Source organism: Artemia franciscana, chromosome 16 (genome assembly GCF_032884065.1).
Source record: "Artemia franciscana chromosome 16, ASM3288406v1, whole genome shotgun sequence".
Classification (NCBI taxonomy): Eukaryota; Metazoa; Arthropoda; class Branchiopoda; order Anostraca; family Artemiidae; genus Artemia; species Artemia franciscana.
The window spans coordinates 22,209,274-22,230,149 of record NC_088878.1 but is presented as its reverse complement, the minus strand read 5'-3'; the positions used below and the strand labels follow the sequence as shown (position 1 = coordinate 22,230,149).

The following is a 20,876-nucleotide window of genomic DNA, read 5'->3' as shown; positions in this document are numbered from 1 at the left end:
TCCCAATCAAGCCTTATCGTAAGATATGTGTGCATCTATGTGCATAGTAAGAGATGTTTAATCTTGCATTCATAGTACCACTATTTCATAATTCCTTCAATATTTTCTTTGTTTCTTTCATTACTAACTATTTATAATTTTATGGTTTCATGTCATAAGTACGCAGTTAGGTTAATATCTTAATTTCATTTTCAGTTTTATTTCCTCCCAAGGAAACAATTCAACTTTAAAACCTATTTCTACTAAGAAGACTTTCTGCTAAGGAAACTTAAAATCACTTCAAATTATAAACAAAATTTGGAGTACTTTTAGAAGGACTTAAAATTGGAAATTTTATTTACAAGAATCAGATATCCGAAATATCTCTAGATTGGTGTTCATTTATTTCATATTCAGGCATTAATCTATTGAAATACTTTGTAAACTGTACATAGTAGCACATTTGATTTCTAAAGAAGATTTTCTTTTTAAGACATGATAATTTTCTCCAGTTTTTTGCACATAATTGTTGACTTTGAGTCTTGAAGTGAAAAAAGTAGAAAATTAACTATGTGCACCTAACAAATAGCAATATAAAAGAAGTGCTTTATCCTATATTATAACTTGTTATCCTATTAACTATTTTATAACTCTTTAACCCTTTATAGAGGAATACACGGCCGAGCCGCGGCTCATTTTGTGATTCTATGCATCATAATTGTAGTCCTATTCTACTGCATAAATAGCCTTACATGGTAATAGCATCAAGTATGCCTGTAGAGGCTCCACCCAGATTAAAGATTGACCTTCCCCCTAGAGGCTTATAACTATTTCTATTTATTTTTTATATTTCCTAAAAAAAACTTACTAAAAACTTCCTAGATTATTGAAGAATATCACTAAATCAACCAAAAAATTAGTAAAATCTAGTAATTTTTTCACCGGTTGGCAATCCTGTCCAGATTCTATATTTGGTGAGTGTCAAACTAAGAGATTAGTCTTTGGCCAGATTCAGGCTGTTTACAGAGGCTTTGTATATAGACTATGTTTGTTTCCAAAGGAATACATTTGGACAAAACTTTCTAGAACCCCGGCTGCTTTTTAAACTTTTTAACCACACCGCTGTCGTGGGTTATAAGCGTCGGCCAATTTATTTTGATAGCGTTTATATTTCAGACTTAAGGGTTCATTTATCATGGTAATGAGACCAAACTTAGATTAGTGAGAAACATGTTTCGTTTTCAAAACTTTTAAACTGAACTTCATCATGGGGATTCCCCTTTTTAATCAAGTATTTATAAGGCAACTTAGTTTGCACAAGCTGCGTAAAGGTTGAACTTCTTTTTTTAAAGTTTCTTCGAATAGTAAAATAAGTACAAATAGTTTCAGACAGTATTTTTCGATTCTCTAATTTTTTCAAGCAGTTATTTCTATCATAGGCATGTGTTCAATCCGGTAAGTTTTATTAATATTTCCAACAGACTTACTAGACTTGGGATATCTGAAAGGTTGAAGAGTGTATTTTTAAATTGCATACCGGCTCGCTTTCACTCATTTTTGTTTCACTGGAAAATAATTGTATTGCTTGACATAAATTCGAATCGTCCATAACTATCTCGATTTCTTCGAACAATAATATTTACTTTGCCATTTTGTAAATTAATCTTGGTGCTGCGAGTCAGTTGTATCATTATGCAAAATTTTTCCATTGTGTGTAGACACTTACAAGGCTGAAACTTGTAAGTATTCAACAGGCACTGACAATGTCAGGAGTATCTTAAAAAATCAAAGTTGAACGAATCTACGATCTATCAACACAACTCCATTGTTGTAGTGTAACTAAATCTATCCATGATTTGTTATATATTATCATTAGTACTTTGTCTGCATCAGTTTCTTTTTCAGTTTGCTTTATCATTTTCTTCTCGGGAGACTGTAACTAATTGCCTTTAATTCACAGGCAATTTCACGGTAACTTTCATCTTTGTCCTATAAACAATTCATAAAAGCTTGGTAATCCAACTTTTCTGGATAATTTAAAGGCCAATCTCTTTGGTAAGACCCAAACCTTTCAAAATCCCTGAATTTTGAAGCCCAAAGTTTTTAATAACATTCAAGGAAATGTGGCAAACGCCCATTTGCGACCAAGTAATTCCTGTGATTTCTAGTTAATTTCTCAACTAATCCTGTGATTATGATTTATTTTCTTTTAACTTCTACTAACGCTCACATTTTGCACGGGTAGCCTTTAAGAATAGCAAGTGCATAGTGAGGAGGCAGAAAAAATACACACAAGCTTAAAAAAAACAGAAACAGTGTCATATATTCATGGAAAAGTGGGGGGGGGGCAAACGAGCTTTTCAGAATCTTGGGTAGGGACAATTTTTTTGTTATTTAAGTTTTTCCATAAAAATACCAAAAAGAAGGCTTTTTTCGATGAAAATCCCCCAAAGCGATATTCTTTAAAATCTATGTGGAGGTATATTGGGTGTCAAACACTCCCAAGTCTCCTTCCCATAACGATGGAATCCCCTGACAGGAGGCATGCTCAGGGGTGCAGGGAATAGCAAAGTAAAAGTTGGCAGGACCTTAGGCACAACCAAAGGCCATTTTCTATAGTTATTCAGGATCCAAATACATCATGTACATAACTCGATTTATCGTAGCAGTGATACGCACCATCAGTATTCTCCTGCAAGTCTGAATCAATTTTCCACGATAAAATAACCAATGAATTTCAGTCTTTTAAATACTGCCAGGATGTGGTTAAGACCCTTGGTTAATGAAATATTGAATCCCCTTAGATAATAGCAAGCTTCGTGAAATTGAAGCAAGCATTATAATGGAACAAAATCTAATAATTCTACCTGAAAGATTGAATTCAAATTTATGTCCGTTCCCTCTATTATGGGTATCAACTCCAATAAGAGGGTCAAAATCAGAAAAGTTTCTTTTATTAAATTCTTTGAATTCTGTGCTAAGCAATTAAATAAATAATGTAAGCAAAGTGAATGAATCAGCAGTTCACAGTTTTTTTCCTGATTCTTCTAATATTGTGCGTACATTTAAAACTAATAAGCAGGTTTCTCAAGTAATGCGGCCTCTAGACTGTAAGCTATACGAATTATGTAATGCTGCCTTGGTTATTAGGATGCTGAACGACAATATAATGGAAATACACAGTAATTTTTCAGACTTAATTTATTCTTGGGGTGAGATTGAGAGCTCTAAACCCTGGGTTTACACTTCTTTAAGAGTTAAAACTGTTGGAGCCAATTATTTGTTTTTCAACATTTTCGGTTTCCCCCTCCAGCTCCCTCCACTGTCACCGGATCTGGTCGGGATTTAAAATAAGACCGCTGAAGCACAAGATTTTTCTAAATATCAAATTTCATCAAGATCTGATCACCCGTTCGTAAGTTACAAATACCTTATTTTTATAATTTTTTCAAATTACCCCCCCTCCTCCCCAACTCTCCCAAAGAGTGCGGATCCGGTCCAGTTATATCAGTAAAGTATCTTGGACTTGTGCTTATTCTTCCCACCGAGTTTTATCTTGATCTCTCCACTCTAAGCGTTTTCCAAGATCTCCGGTTTCCAAGATTTCCACTTATTCATTCACTTTGCTAACATTAATTATTTAATTGCGCGGCACAGAATTCAAAGAATTCATTAGAAAGAAGTGGTTCTGATTTTGACTCTCTTATTTGAGTACATATAAAATTGCTACTGAAAAGATTTGCCTTTTCTTGCTGAACACTCCTATTCTTGCTCCTCGAACTAAATATCAAGAAACATACAGACTACCAAACCCTAGTCAACGCAATAGCTTTCACTTAATAAACAACAATCTGTTTTTATCATTTTTCTTTTATTGCCTGGCCTCATTATACATATACAACGGTCATAAAAAATAACTTGAGTGAGTGTTTATTGGATCGAAGATTACAAGTTCTAGTGCAGTTTCATCCTTGTCCAGCAATCATCTAGGGCCAAGCGAAAAGCAGGTCGTCCCCGAGTAGGGTGGTAAGATGTCGTAAAGAAAGCTATAAGTGAAATGGAAACTTCTTGGGAGGTAGTAAAGAGGGAGGCTTTGAATACATTGGGATTTCAAGATAAGTATTTTAATAAAAACAGCCTAAAGGTCCAAAAATGGTGTTTCCGGGGCAAAATAATCCATAGAGGCCTTGAGATAAAGGTCCTTTCCCAGAATTGGGGCATTTCTCTAAACTGGGGCATTTGTAAACAACCTCTACTGGAATCGGTATTTGAAGCTCAATACTGATTGGTACTCTTAAGATTATGGTATTCTTAAAGGGGCTCCTATAGGGGTGGGGAGAATTTCCACCCGGATTTTAGAAAAAAAAATCTTTTTGGTATGTACATTTAAAAATATGCCTTTCTAAATTTTGAAAAATACTATTTGCATACTCATTTTAACAAATCCACCCTCCCCCCCAAAAAAATAAATAAAATAAATGTTTTCTTATGAACTGCTGCCACTGAACATTTAAGTTGGTTTTCTAGTTCATAAATATACAGCTAATTGGTAATATTACGGACTTTAGAATCTAAAGTACCTGTTGCAGTTCCCACTCTGAAGAGGCAGTCTCCTATAATTTAAGAAGCTTTCGAGAGAAAAAGACTAAATTGAGTATCAGTTAATGAGAGTAAACGAAAACTCAAAGAAAAATTCGGCTTCAGAACATTTCTTTTTCCTCGATCGTCAATGCATAACATTAGTGCAAAATTTAGGAAAAGTACAATATTTCAATTCCTAGTATTTTGCACATTTTTAAAACTATTCAAATTCAGAAAATAACTTGTAATTCGAAATTGTAATCTTTCAAGTAATATATTTGCTACTAACATGAACAATGTTTTTAACAGAGTAATCCTCTCCAGCTAGTTTTAGATTCTAAACGAGTCTTCACTGCCAAGAGCATGAAAAGGAGAGATTTTTTTTAGTGAAGATTTTCCCCACTTGCATAAATTTCTTTGAAAATCTTCTATGAAAACTTGTTTGAAAACCAGAGATAGGATGACAAAAATTAAAAACGGAAGTTTCAATGGCTCTCCTTTATGAGAAGACTGCGCCGTTTCAAGCAGTCGTTAAGCAGTTTTATGATTAGTATTGATCTTTTACTTCTGCTCGAAATCTTATTTTCAACTTTTCTTTTAGGCTCAGACAAATATCTTAAGAGAGATTCTGAGTGTTTTCTGAACTCTAACAAGGGGCTGAATCAAAACAAAGCGGAAAATTATGATTTTAAAAACACCAATTCATAGAGATTACGCTTTATACAAATTTTTTCGTCAATTATTTTTGGAAATTAGAGAAGAAACGCAATTTCCCCTTCTCAAACATCATTTAAGCAAACTTTGGCTGAGCCATACCTAAATATTGTAGCAAGGGCATACAAAGGGAGGGGGTACTGGTTCCCCCTCCCTAAAAAGATTATTCGACTCGTAAATTGGTCTAAAGGTGCAACTTGAAAGTCCGTTACCCGCTAATTCCCCCAAATATTTTTAGGACTTCCTACTTCCTTGAAAAATATTGGATACGGCCCTGATTTTAAGTCACAAAATTGTATATCCGTTCAAGAGTGGGTCTCATCAATTTTTCCATCCAGAAATGATTTTTCTGATGTTACATACTTACTTACGGATGTTACTGCACTTTTCATGCAAAATTATGTGACAATCATAGTGTTTTGCTTTTTAAAGGAAAAGCATCCAGAATCCTTCCAGTCACTCATCGGGGCACAAGAAAAATGGAATCCATCAAACAAGCCGAAGATCAGAACATTCATCTGGATCATCAGAACACTTTCCCCCGTAATTGAAGTGCATTTTGTATATCCTCCACTGCTTAAAACACATTGTTCTTTAAAAATGTTAAATAAAAAAAAAATTTCAACTGAAATTAAAAAGCAACATCAAAACTTAAGGCGAATAGAAACTATTGTGCATATGAGAGAGGCTGCCCCCTCCTCAACATCTCACTTTTCGGTCTAAAGTTTTTAAGTACTTTTAAAAAAGCTTCTTATTGTTCTAATTAAACGACCCTTGTGTTTCAGGAGTCACTTTTAAAAAATTAGGACAAAGTCGAACTTTAGCGTAAAGATTGAGTTGTTGACGAGGGGGCATAACCCTCATACACGTAATAATCTCTGTTCCTTTCAAGCTTTAATGTTGCTCCTTTCTTTCAGCTGGAATTTTTTATTTAGTTTCTGATCGTTTTTTTAGCGATGCCAGGAAATCTGGTTCCATCTCCACGTAAAAATCCCCCACCCCACGGGAAGATATTCTGGACAATTCAATCCCGGTGAAAATTTATCCCGGACAATTACCCTTAACATCTTCACGAGCAAAAACTGAGTCGGCAAAGAGAAAATAAGAGATGTAAGAAAAATCGCATTGGAATTCTGGCAAGTTCCACAGGCGTAAAATTTCCCAAAAATTTCACCCCCTCCCCCGGGAAACTCCTCTTCCATGAAAAACTATCTCCGTGGGAAATCCCCCCACCCGAAATGCATGCTTCCCAATAACAAATAAGAAGGGCAAATTTTACAACTTAGACCTTTCCCCAGAGGCTTTAGGGGCTATGTTATCTCCAAAGATATATTTGTTGGACCTTTCAACTATGCTGAACAAAATAGCTATCTCAAAATTTTGATCAGGCAACTTGGGGGGAAAGCGGTGCGATAGGGAGCCTAGTTGCCCTGCAATCTTTTTGGTCGCTTAAAAATGGTATTAGAACTTTCAATTCCCGTTCAAATGAGCCCTATTCCAATACTATTGGACCATTGGATCGATACGGTCACTCATGAGAAAAAAAATGTATCCTAGATCTGTCTTTTGGAAAAAAAAAATACGAAAATCCACATTTTCGCAGATTTGACCTTGAAACTTCTACAGTAGAGTTCCTAAAAATGACGAATCTGATTGTGTGATTTTCATTAAGATTCTTTGACTTTTAGCGGTTTTTCCCCTCTTTCAAAAATTAGGCAAATTTTCTCTGGCTCGTAACGAGCGTTGGTTAACATTAAACATAATAAATCTGATGTATTTAGAATCAGCATAATAAGCTGAGTCTTTTGATACATCTATTGGTATTAAAATTTGGGTTTTTAGAGTATCGCTTACTATTGAGCCGTGTCGTGCCTTACTTACAATTCGTTCCCACGAACTGTTTGATAAAGAACATTGTTGGATAATTATTAGTTCAGTTTTCTAAATATATAGCATGAAAAATCAAATAACCGAGCATTAGGGTTAAATTAAATTAAAAAACTAGTTTTTTTAATGAAAGTAAGGAGCGACATTAAAACTTAAAACGAACAGAAATTACTCCGTATATAAAATGGGTTGTCCCCTCCTCAAAGCCTCGCTCTTTACGCTAAAGTTTTTAATTTTTCTAAAAATTAGAATTGTGGTAAAGAGTCAAACTTTAGCGTAAAGAGCGAGGGATTGCGGAGGGGAAAACTCATTTCATATACGGAGTAATTTCTGTTCGTTTTAAATTTTAATGTCGCTCCTTACTTTCATTAAAAAAAACTAGTTTGTTTAATTTAATTTCTGAACGTTTTTGAATTAATGCAAGTTTGATTTTGGCCCTCCGCACATAAATTACTAAAATGAAATTTGCATACTAATTCTTTTTTTTGGCTAAATAGACTTCTCTTAATTTTGATCAGACGATTTTGAGAGATAAGGGGTGGGGTGGGGAAGGAGGCGTAGTTGCCCTCCAATTTTTCAGTTACTTAAAAAGGCAACTAGAACTTTTAATTTTTAACGAAAGTTTTTATTAGTAAAAAAATATAAGTAACTTAAGAATTAACTTACGTAACAAACTTGTATATTCTTATATTTTTATTATGTATATGAGGGGGTTTGTCCCCTCGTTAATACCTCGCTCTTTATACTAAATATTAAGTTTTGTCCCAATTCTTTAAGAATGACTCCTGAAACAGAAAGGCCGTAGAATAAGTAGTTGAAATTACTAAAAAATACTTTACCATAAAGAGCGATGTATTTATCTCCTCCTAAATACCTCGCTCTTTATGCTAAAGTATTTTTAGAACCCCTCATATGCTTAATAATCTCTGTTCGTTTTAAGTTTTAATGCTACTCCTTACTTTTAATTGAAAAAACCTTTTTCATATTTATTTTTTCATTGTTTTTTTTTTATAATAATGCAAGAAAATCGTGCGCCCCCTTCATTGAATTTCTCTTTCCCCGTGACATATTCCTCCAAGGAAAGATCCTCCCACATAGCCCCCTCCCCCCAAACCAAAGTAATCCCCCTGAAAAAAGTCTGTACACTTCCCAATAACCATTACTGTATGTAAACACTGGTCAAAGTTTGTAACGTGCAGCCCCTCCCCCGGGGACTGTGGGGGAGTAAGTCATCCCAAAGACATAGTTATTATGGTTTTAGACTAAGCTGAACAAAATGGCTATCTCAAAATTTTGATCCGTTGACATTGCGAAAAAAATGAGCGTGAGAGGGGGCCTAGATGCCCTCCAATTCTTTGGTCAATTAAAAAGGGCACTAGAACTTTTCATTTCAGTTAGAATGAGAACTCTTGCAACATTCTAGGACAACTCGGTCGATACGATGACCCCTGAAAAAAAAAAATAAAACACGCACCCGTGATCGAATGACTCCTGAAACAGAAAGGCCGTAGAATAAGTAGTTGAAATTACTAAAAATACTTTAGCATAAAGAGCGATGTATTTATCTCCTCCTAAATACCTCGCTCTTTATGCTAAAGTATTTTTTGAACCCCTCATATGCTTAATAATCTCTGTTCGTTTTAAGTTTTAATGCTACTCCTTACTTTTAATTGAAAAAACTTTTTCATGTTTATTTTTTCATTGTTTTTTTTTATAGTAATGCTAGAAAATCCTGCGCCCTTTTCATTGAGTTTCTCATCACCCATGACATATACCTCCAAGAAAAGATTTTCCCACATAGCCCCCTCCCCTCAACCCAATCCCCAAACCAAAATAATCCCCCTGAAAACGTCTGTACACTTCCCAATAACCATTACTGTATGTAAACCCTGGTCAAAGTTTGTAACTTGCAGCCCCTCCCCCAGGGACTGTGGGGGAGTAAGTAATCCCCAAAGACATAGTTTTTATGGTTTTTGACTACGCGGAACAAAATGGCTATCTCAAAATTTTGATCCGTTGACTTTGGGGAAAAAACTTAGCGTGGGAGGGGGTTTACGTGCCCTCCAATTTTTTTGGTCACTTAAAAAGGGCACTAGAACTTTTCATTTTAATTAGAATGAGCCCTATTATGACATTCTAGGACCACTTGGTCGATACGATGACCCCTGGGAAAAAGAAAAAACAAAAAGCAAAAAAAAACAAATAAACACGCACCCGTGATCCGTCTTCTGGCAAAAAATACAAAATTCCACATTTTTGAAGATAGGAGCTTGAAATTTTTGCTACAGGGTTCTCTGATACGCTGAATGCGATGGTGTTATTTTCGTTATTTTCGTTATTTTCGTTAATTCTATGACTTTTAGGGGGGTGTTTCCCCCATTTTCCAAAATAAGGTAAATTTTCTTAGGTTCGTAACTTTTGATCACAAAGACTAAATTTGATGAAACTTATATTTTTAAAATCAGCATGAAAATCCGATTCTTTGATGTATCTTTTAGCGTCAAAATTCCGATTTTTAGAGTTTCGTTTACTATTGAGCCGGGTCGCTCCTTACTACAATTCAACATTGCAGAATTCTGAATGCACACAAGCTAAATCCAGTATTTCAGTGATCAACATATTCCACGTGCTTCACTTTGCGTGTGACCATTACCATTACACCAAAGAGTAAAATCGGTACCAGAGAGATTTTTTTTTAATGTTGTTTTTTTCTTAACGGCACTGTCGATACAAAATAATTATTATACCGATTGATTATTACATATTTTTACATACTGTTTGTGATATATATCGCATATTATTATCAAGCCCGTATCCATGGGGTTACGTTACCGGTTTTGACCCCCTCCTCCCGAAACTTCTAGCATAATCGTAGAAACGTAACAAAAATACATATAAACAAATTTTTTAAGCGTGTTTTCTTTATCCCACCCCAAAAAAAACCTCCTCCTTAAACAAATTTCTAGATACACCCTTGACTATTATGCTATACCGGTACGTAATTTTTCATTTTTGATTGAAGATCCAAACAAGTGTTTTGATGCGTTTATAGGTGAGGATGACACAATTCTTTCGGAGAAGATACCTTGTTTTGAATTATAATCTATTCAAGCTACTCAAAAGCGTTTTTAGACGTTTTGCACAGCTCTCAAAATGTTGCGTCTACGTCGAATTTGTAGAGCATTTTTGGGGCTATTTGTAAAACCGAGAGAATTTAGTACCCTAAAACAAATTTCCTAATTCTCCAACTTTTCTCTAAGTCCTATTAGTACTTATTGTTTCTTGTTTTAAAAAAGGTCGATTATTTTTATTTTAAAAAATCGAATAAACAGAAATAATAAATCAATCGCCAGGCAAAATATTCATTCCGAACCAAATTATTAAATTGTCTTTCATTTGTCTTTCGTCTTTTCATCTACTTTTTTGCTTCTGTTACTTAAAAATTTAATGTTTTGCTTTATTCACTAGCCTAAAGTTATCTTCTTTTGGATATTTCTTTTTCTTAGTATTTTTCCGCTCTTTATTTCTAGTATCTTGTAATTCAGTACAAAATCCGTTGTGACATTTTGAACCGCATTACTATTATACTTGGTAAAAGTATTAGGCAGTCTCGACTGGAAATAATGGTCTTTTTTATACTAAGAATCACTCCACAGCAGCATTTAAAATTCCTTCTGGGCGTTTGAAAACCATCCCAAATTTCCAACTGCACTTTTAGCCATCCTATTTCTAAATTCCAATCCAATATATCCAATGTTAGGGAACTCAAAAGAATAGCACAAACTTTTCCATAAAATTTACTAATACACAAAATCTCAGTTTGACTACTTTACACAAAAAAATATCAACTTTAGTAGGGTATAGTAACTATTAATATGGCTAATAGTAGTTAACGACTATTTGGAGTCCGTAACTTTGCGGCTGAACAGTTTCCGCTTTGCTGGTTAGAACATTGGCCTTGGCGTAATTTTCTTATTGACCAGTCATGGAGAAACAACATAATGAAACATGCGCTCACTACTGTTTCATTATTCGCACCAAAAGTAGAACAGAAACTTGATTTAAAAGAAAGCAAGGGTAATGTACGCCACACATGAAAGCGGAGATTACAAACTTAGATGACAGAAATTGGTTCAGCAGAATCTACATACACAAAATGATTGCTCTCCATAACCACTTATTTTGATAGAACAGTATTGTCTACCTTAATTTCAGAAAAGCTGCCTTTTTTCTTTTCTTTTTTTGGGGAGGGGGGGGGGGTAGGCCCAAGCGATTAGTTCTTAGTAATCTTGGAAATTTCGATACCCACACTATCGTTTCACGTACCTTGGCACCCTCCCCTAAGTCAAACTGTGAGGTTAGCTTAACTCCACCAAACGACTCCGTGACAGTTTAACTTGAAACCCCCTAAGCCATTACTAAAATATTGCAGATATGCTCTTTTGATAACCTGTATGCACATTGTGTCTCCTGCTTTTATTCAACATTTTCCTCGACATTCCCTCAACATTTCAACTTAATATTCTAATCCGTTCGTCAAATATTGTTAATGCACCATTTTAACAACCTGGATTACATAATGTTAGCCCCTTAGCCGTTCCTGATAATGGACACAACCTGGATGTACATAGTGTTTTTGATTCAGCTAAAATCCCATCAAGATCCCATCTATACTTTATCTTGATATCCGTAGCCATTCTTGAGATACTGGAGATGCCCTTTTTTGACAACTTGCACATAGTGTCTTTTGATTCAGCTCAATATTCCCTTAACATTCTCCAAAATTCTTAACTTAATACTCTGAGCCGTTCCCGAGATATAGCAGAGACGGTAGTTTAATAATCTGGATATTCATGGAGTCTTTTGATTTATTTCTGTCCCCTACCCCCATTTTGCAGTTCTTTTGTCCGCTTCCCCTCCCAAATACTCCTGGAAAGTCTTAACATAATACTCCGAGCCATTGCAGAGGCTCTACTTGATAGGCTAGCAACACACAGAGTCTTTTGATTTACCTAGCTACTTTAGGCTACTGTATGTAGATTGTAATTATGAGTCCCATGGGAGCCCACAGTGCAAATACATTTTGTTGAATCAGAGACCAAATCCTTCTCCTCCCCCAACGCAAACACTGAAGTGCTCTTGTCCTATTCTCCCTTTCCTTTCCCCAACAATACCTGAAAGTTAAAACTTTATCCCAAATGTTGTTTTCGAGATATTTCATATATTCTACCTAGAAGACCTGAGTACACATAGCATTTTTCGATCTTCCCCTCCTCCTTCCCTAAGTCAAAATGTGAAACATCCTTGACCTCCCCAACACTCGGATGAAAGTTTTCACTCAATCCCCAAAGTCACTTCCATGAATTAAAGACACAAACTTAAGGATCCAAGTATTCTACCAATAAATTCTAAGTTGAAGGGCTTTGTTCCCAAAAAAAAGTTAAAGGAGCTTTACAGGAATCATTAATATATATTTTATGTGTATTGGAACCATATTAAATGCAAAGCCCAAGCCCACTCCAAAATAGTTTAGTGAATAAATCGTAGTTTTTTTGATAATCGATCACTTCTTCAGTGGCAATTTTCTTTACTTTTTTTACTTTCACACAGCAAAGGATGCTGTCGCTGTTTCCAAGCTTTCGGTTTGGTTAATATTAAACAACCACTTAAACGGTAAATTAGTTCTTATTGGAGATCGGTTTATGTCCATAGCAGATGTTGAATTTACATGGAAACTTAATAGAAGGATTTTTGTCTGAAGTGAGAAACTCAGGAAATGAATAGGGAAATATTCCCGAAGAGTCTGATAGAGAAACCAGGAAGATTGGGAACATATAACTTCATTCTGATGGTAAGCACTATATATATGGGATAGGGCTAGCTAGGAAGAAAAAGAACAAATACCGGCTTAGAATATTCTGAGCAAAGCTTTTAAGCTGTATAATGTAAGCGGTGGAATAAACAATAACAAATGTAAGGGGCCATGTAAATTTTACATCGAGGATAGATTTTATGGAAGTAGAAGGAAACTTATTAAATGTAAAAGCTTTAAGAAAATCATTTAAAGAATCTTTAAAAGAGGAAGAGGGGGAAGACAATTTAATCAATCCAAAAAATATTGTATTACCGAAACTAAGTTATCTTAGATATAAACTGCAAGTGACAGCTATTAGGGCAAGATTTACTCAGAATCTACTAAATATATAATAATTATATGACACCAATCGCCACAAAGGCAGATTGTTCTGTAAAGAAGACAGACAAGACGATCAAAAAAGGAACTCACAAAGAAAAAAGAGGAAGATCCCACAAAAAACAATCTGTAAGTAAATAGAAACAAAAATAATAGAAATAAACTAAATATAAATCAATCATTCCTAGGCAAACAAAACTAAAGAAATGTTGTTGAACAAATTGAGTTACATCTTCGAGCAGGTTCAGGCACCATGTTTCATATAGTCCCAAAAGCCTTGCCGAATATCGGCGGCGCGCCATGGAAAATATTTCAGCGACCTACCGCCACAAACGCTACAGTGCACCCCGGCAGTGGTGGGCCTCCGGGTACTTCTGGAACCGAATTTCTCTTTTGAAATTATTTGACGACCTAAGAGGCGATATCAACTATTTAATGGTAAATGCAAAATGTCGAATCCTCGTCAAAATATTTTTGAATTTACCTGTCTACTATTTCAAACAAACACAAAGCAGAAACAATAGGGAAAATCTTTTCAAGATTCATTTCAAGAATGGTAAACGCTATTTTCGTCTAGTATTTTCTAAAATTTAATTCACAGGATTCAAATACTGGCCAGCAAACCACGCAACCTGCAGCGTTCCTTAAACAGAGATGCGGCCCAGTTGTGTAACCAGTAAGTATCCTATTTTCTTGTTTACTCTTCATTGGCAACACAGCTTTAGTGGCCAAGTCAGCCGAGAAACTCCGAACTCTCCTAGCTGGAGTTTACTTAGAACCGAAGAAGTTGACATTGAAGGCATCCAAGACAGAGATTATTCCGTATACAATTCCAGGGGACAGTCCAAAAATCTTGATCATCCTTTAGTTCTATGACTATCTACCTTAGTTCTGCCCTAGGATGCATGGATGATACAGCATCTATCAACAAGTCAAAATGACGTTATTTTTATACTGTCTTGAAATAAGCTTATGCCAGATTTGCCTCTCACTCAGACAATCTATCTTGGCTTTTTTTCTCCAATTAGCCATGGCTTGATGGCAACTTCATTTTATTAAGCTATAGTGTAGGCTATTTGGAATATATTATAACATTTGGAGACTGCAAAAATATACGGATTTTAATTTTGGTTCCAGTGATTGCATATGAAATTTTGACGGACGTTTTGCCTGGATTATGGGATGATTTCCGCTGCGTTTCGACATAGGTTATTTTGAGGTTAGTGGTGCAAAATGGATAATGCTTTTGCATTCATAGCAAGTTAATTTTCTCCATTCAAACATTTGATAGGGTATTGACGATGAAGTAATTAAACGTCATGCAGTGGAATTTGTTATGCGGATCGTCAGTTCTTCGCAATGTTGCGAGCTTACGGTGATTAGGGATACGTATCTGTTCCTTGCACTCTATTTTGCGACTCCAGGTTTTGAGAGATGTTAAAGAAAAGATAAAGGTCGCATGTAAAAATTTGTACCAAACCGCGTAAATACTCACCACGAGCTTTAACAAAAATACGTTTCACATACTGTGACTTGTGTGTATTCGTAAGACGAAAGATTTGCGCCAGATCCGTATTAATTATTTTAGATATTGCGAATTTTTGCTGTACCTTCCCACATCATGTAGTAATACCATGGATTCCCATAAGGGGGAGGGGGACCAAGCTTCCCCTGGCTGAATAACGCTGCCTTATATTTTATATATTTTGTTTTGAGATTTTTATAATGCAACTAGACCGCGGCTCCACGCCACTAAGGAAAGGTCGGCGGTGGCAAAAAATAGTAGTAGTGGCACACCGCTGGCCCAATCATTATTGAACCCAAACAGTGATGTTTTGATCAGTCTTTCTCAATATGAGCTACAATTTATATCTGATTTGGGCCTATTCACGAGTTAGAAACTTCACGACTTGCTGGCTGGAAGCTAATCTTCTTCGTTAATCATCAAGGGAAGTATGAATCTGGTAGAAACGAAATGGCTGTGGCATTTCAGAACCCTTGCATAATATTTAACATGTCTAACACCTATGTATTCCTAACAGAATTAATTATCAAAATAATTTTTTTTTTTTTTTATCGAGCAACCGTCACCGTCGAGAAGAACTATCGCCATTTACATCACAGCTGGGCTGGTAGGAAAATCTTTCCCCTTACCGTTCATACCAAAAACATTCAGAAGTAATTTGGAAGGGAGAAACATCCAGAAGGGAGGAAGAAGGGATATATCACCTTCCAATCCAGATTGATTTGATAGTGAAGATCTCTGCTCTTAAATACAGACCAATCAAATGTTTTTAGCCCATGACGCTGGTGGCAAATCGCCAAGCTCATCAGAGGTTCTAACTCCAGCCCCATCCCTATCTGCACTGTCATCCTGTCACCCAATGCTTTCAGTAAGCAACAAAAGCAAGAAAAAAGAAGCAAGCTGTGAATAGATTTGGTGAAAAGACAGCACTGAGGGTGGAAATGAAACTAAAAAGGTTCAGACAGTGACTTTTGATGACAACTCAGACAGCTTTCTTAGGTAAGATAGTGAAAAGGAATGTGAACTTAGTTTTGATTTGAATTGCAGTTGGCAACTTTGTAAAAATCATCTATGAGGACCATTAAATAGATGGTAGAATCTACTGCAGAGGTCAGTGTGACGACTGTGAATGATGGGAGAGGTAAAATGTGAGAGTGGCTGGAACAGCCAGATCATATCTACTGCATGAAGTGGGTAATTTTGTACAAATATTTTGACTAAAATGTAACTTCCCTTAATAAGGACAGCAGGTTCTTAATCGTAGACTTAGTGCAGATATTTGGGATTCGCTGACTAGAATCTTATAGCCAAGCCTATTTAAATGTAATTACTCTTTTTCACGACACATATCAGTGACTGAATCTGTTAATGATTGATGTTCTTCAATTTTAAGATCCTTTTTTCAAGATTTAGCAGTAGCCTATTTTCCAAGATTAGACTCCAGCTAAAAATTTACAATTGCAATTAGGCCTCTACTATTAACTGTTTGTAAATTTGAAAAAAATACCATTACACATAGGTGAAATATTCAAATAGGAGAAATACTTATTAAGAAAATTTAGACAAAATTAGGAGAGAAAATTTAATCTTCCGGGTGGTATAAAAGATAAAACTATTGAGATGGTGACTAAGGAGACATGTATTAGTAGCTTCCTTTTCATTCTTTTTTGTTGATGTCTGAAATAGGTCCACGTCCTGTGATTGGACACCTAGTCTGCTCCTAGTTATTACACCTCGAGTGGTTTTATGAAAAATAAGGAAATACGTTAATTGTCTCAACACTGAATTCGGAATTTAACAGTTAGGAACTTGAGAATTTTCAGAACTTACCGTTTCAAGTAACGCTGCTATGTCATGGACCTCAGTATTTACAAACACCTGCCTATGGCAAGAACTCAAACCATGTTACTATACGTGTGTTTTGTCTGAGATAAAGGTTTAGTTGTATATGTATCTTTGCATTTTATTTTCTTTTTTTTTGTAAGTTACTCCTCTTGTTTGGCCTAAAGGTGGGTTAAAAATAAATTATTATTATTAATTATTTATTATGTTTGTCTGATAATCGCCAGGTGAAGGCGGCTTACACTGAGATGTTGAACCCTTCTAAAAAGCCAACATAGTTGCAACAGGTTAAAGCACTGCTAGAAAATCCTGGCCTGTGGTAGGCATGGAATGAGGCTCAGGGTCCCCAATGTTAATCTGACGATTTCCTTGGTGTGTTTGAATCGAACCTTCGGGACCAAGAGATTAAGGTTTGGCTAACTAGTATAGAGAAATATTGCATCGTGCGTTTTTCAGACCAGATTAAAGCAGTCTTTGCTAAGAAGTTTTTTTTTAAACTGAACCTACCGTGGAGAGCGCTTAAGTGTTAGTTGCAAGTGCGGGCAAAATGAGCAACATTGTGCAACCTTTTTTTCGATATCTTGACAAATAAAAACCACAGGACTAGGAGTAAATATTGAAAATGATACTCATAACTAGAAGGTTTGAGATACAAGGGGGGTCATTACCTCCCTCATTTGTAGATCTTCCGTACTTACCCATGTAATAATGATGCTTAGTTGTGTTGTTATTGACTCTATGGAAAATGAAAACACAACGCTTGACGCATAACGACGCTTTGTAGAAACTTGAGCTTGTGCCGCTAGGATGTTGTCCAACTTCTCATTGATCAGCTTCTTGAATTGCTCAAAGGACTATTGGGTGACTACTTACATTGTAAAATTTCAGCTATAATCCGCGAAGAATGAAAAGTATTAGTCTTCCATTATTCTCTTCCGTACACAAAATAACAAGCACTTTTCTGAACAAGCTCAAGTTTCTACAAAGCTAGACTCAAATTAAAATTCTAAAGGATGAGGCTGTGTTGCGAGACCATAAAATTTCTGAGCTTGAGTTAGCCTTAGATGACCAAAAGACCCAATCAGATTCGTTGGAAAAGCGGCTGCTAGCCTTTGAAGTAGAAGAAAGAAAGCTTAATCTACTCATTCACGGGCTTCCCGAAGAAATAGTTTCCGAAAAGATGGAAGTTTCAGTTTCAAACTTTATTAGAAAAAAACTTGAATTCACTGAACCTATCAATCTGATGAAAAGCTATCGCATCACTCCTCGGTCGTCAAGTGTTACTGGTTCGAGTCAACGCCGTAACAAGTCTAAACAGCAAACGAAGCCTGTTTTGATCTCAGTCGGCTGCGAGAGAGAACTGCAGTTGATTATGTCGAAAGTTGGCAAGCTCAAATCTGGCAGTATTGTTATATGTACGGATCTGCCACCCGTATTGAATTCTCGAAGAAGTGAATTGCTTTGGGTGGAGAAAGAAATGAAATCAAAAGGTAAAATCGTATCTTCCAGAGTGCGCCACAAAGGGACTGATGTTTGGCTTGAAACAAAAGTTTCTGCTGCATCTTCTTAGTCTCGTGTTTAATTAGTGTCCCGTTGTTTTAGTATCTTCAGTTAATTGCATTGGACGAGTAAAGTTTATTGTTTGTCTCCGTGAATTGTTTTCCATGTGCCCTATTCTGCTGTTTCTCGTTTTGTTTCAGTGTACTTTCTTTTTCTGTTTTCTTTTTTATCTATCTTTAAAAATGCAAAGTTCTTGTTCTGCTGCTTCTCCTTTTACAGCACTATTGTTTGGTATTGAGCGGTTGATCTTTTCGAATTTATGTCCACCACCAGAGGATCCGGTATGTTGCGCACTTTTCACTATGTCTCATGCTTTTGGATACTATTTGGCAAGTAATTTAAAAGCAAATTATTTTGTTAAGTAATTTTGTTGATATGTCTGATAGACTGAAACGGTTTGAGAGATATTCTACTGAGTTGAGTAAAATATTAAATTCAATAAATATAGGTGATGATCTAGCCTAAGACCCTCTTGTTGATAATTTACCCCATAACAGGTATCTTTTACCTGAAGAAATTATTCCTGCAAATAATGGCCTTTTTAGACTTGCGAGTCTAAAAAGTTGTTGTGGGGTGCTTTCTAGTCTAGATTTTTTTTATCTACGTTCCTTCCTGGTAATGGGATAGGAGTTATGGGGCTTTGTGAGACTTTTTTGAATGCAAATATCCTGAATGCGGCAAATATTCAAGGATACGAAATATTTCAGAAAAACAGATTGAAAAATCAGAAAGGAGGACTTGCATTCTACATCCATACCTCTTTGCAATTTGAAGAAATTAAAGATTTAGACTCTCTATAAGAGGAAATACTTTTCGAATTTCTGGTTATCAAAGTCACCATAGCATCGGAAAAGGTTCTTTTATGCATGTTCTACCACCCTCCTAGTTCTAGCACCAAGAAATATTTGGATATATTTGATGAATTTGCTAAGATGGTCAGTTCCAAGAAAAGAAAAATCATTCTCATGGGAGACTTTAACATTGACACTTCTTCAGTAAGTCATGACTCAAGTACTTCTGCGCCTTCGAGTACTCTGGCTACAGACTTCCTTACTACATCATTGGCTGCTGGCTTTGTTCCATCCTTCTGGATTTCAACTCGGGTTACAAATCAAAACGCATCTATTATTGATAATCAACTTGTAGATTTCCCTGTTGGGTCATGTGACGTAATACTTACGGATGTGTCTGATCATTTTATTCTTATGAGCAAGTTTCTCCGGTATTCCGGTGAAAAGGGTCAGATAAAAAAGTCTAGAAGGATGGGTTAAGGTTCGGTTAAGCTATTAAATGTCAAGTTACTTTGTATTGATTGGTCGCAATGCTTGAAGTCAGATGATGTTGAATTTGTATCCAGGTCGTTTACTGAAACATTTCAGAATGTTTTAAATGAAACTTGCCCTCTTGTGAAGAAAAGGTGTAAAAAGTACCAGGTGCCTGTAAAGCCATGGATAACAAGAGGCTTGCTTAAGAGTATTGAGGAAAAAAATCGACTTTGCGCTGAATACATAAATTCTCCCACATCAAATAATGAAACTACATTCAAATCTTATAAAAACCATCTTACAAGACTGATAAGATGGGCGAAGAAGATTCATTGTGAGAAACTATTTCTCGAAGCTGAAGGATCTCCAGAAAAGACCTGAACTATAATTAACGAGTGTCTTAGCAAAAGCAAAAGACAAGGGCTTCTCGAATCAATGAATGTATCGGACGGATCAACAGTGAATGGTAAGCAAAAGGTAGCCGAGGAAATGAACCAGTACTTTGCTAGGATTGGAGAGGCCACCGTAAACAGTAATTTGAATGACTGCTTGGATGCAGTCGTGACTTTCTACCACATCCCGTCGATTCTTGCATATTTCTCTCTCCCGTGACTGAAGTGGAACTCAAGAATTTGGTAAAAACCATGAAGAACGGACATTCTGAAGGAACCGATTGCTCATCTACTTATCTACTGAACCGAACCATTGGATACTATGCTCAAGTATTGGTTCATCTGGTCAATCTATGTACCAAACACGGATCTTTCCCTGAAGTGATGAAAACTGCTTGAGTTATTTCCATAATAAAGGAGGAAACAAGCAAGATCCATCCAATTATCGACCTATTTCCATTTTGTCCGCTTTTAGCAAAGTTATTGAAAAGTGTATATATAACAGGTTGAACAGTTTTTTTAAGAAAACAAATTTTTCAGCCCATTTCAATTTGGATTCAGGTCTTCATACTCTACAGAACATGCACTATTAAAGCTAACCCAGTTTTTGAATGATGCCATGTATAAAGGTCTGCTACCTGCAATAATATTTGTTGACATAAAAAAAGCTTTCGACACTATTTCTCATAAAATTCTACTATCTAAGCTAAATAATTGCGCTGTTAGAGGACAAGCGAGTCTCCTAATTGAATCTTATCTCAAGGACAGAAAACAAATATTGGATGCCAATGGCTACATTTCAGATGAGGAAAATCTATCTAATGCTGTGGGAGTTCCTCAGGGCTCCATACTTGGACCACTGTTATTTCTTATCTACGTCAACAATTTTCCTCTAAGCCTAACCTGCCATAGGACTGATATGGATCTCAGTTTACTGT

General features: G+C 35.9%; 2 protein-coding genes across 3 annotated transcripts in view; one reads left to right on the top strand and one right to left on the bottom strand.

Annotated features, from left to right (window-relative positions):
• Positions 1-20,876, bottom strand: part of LOC136037230 (schwannomin-interacting protein 1-like) — a 112,501-nt gene that overhangs the window by 61,478 nt on the left and 30,147 nt on the right. The window lies entirely within an intron of this gene.
• Positions 12,874-20,876, top strand: part of LOC136037231 (uncharacterized) — a 44,561-nt gene continuing 36,558 nt past the window's right edge. The window contains exon 1 of the mRNA XM_065719839.1: positions 12,874-13,012. Within this exon, the coding sequence (XP_065575911.1) occupies positions 12,938-13,012 (75 nt within the window). The 5' untranslated portion in view covers positions 12,874-12,937. The remainder of the gene's footprint in view (positions 13,013-20,876) is intronic.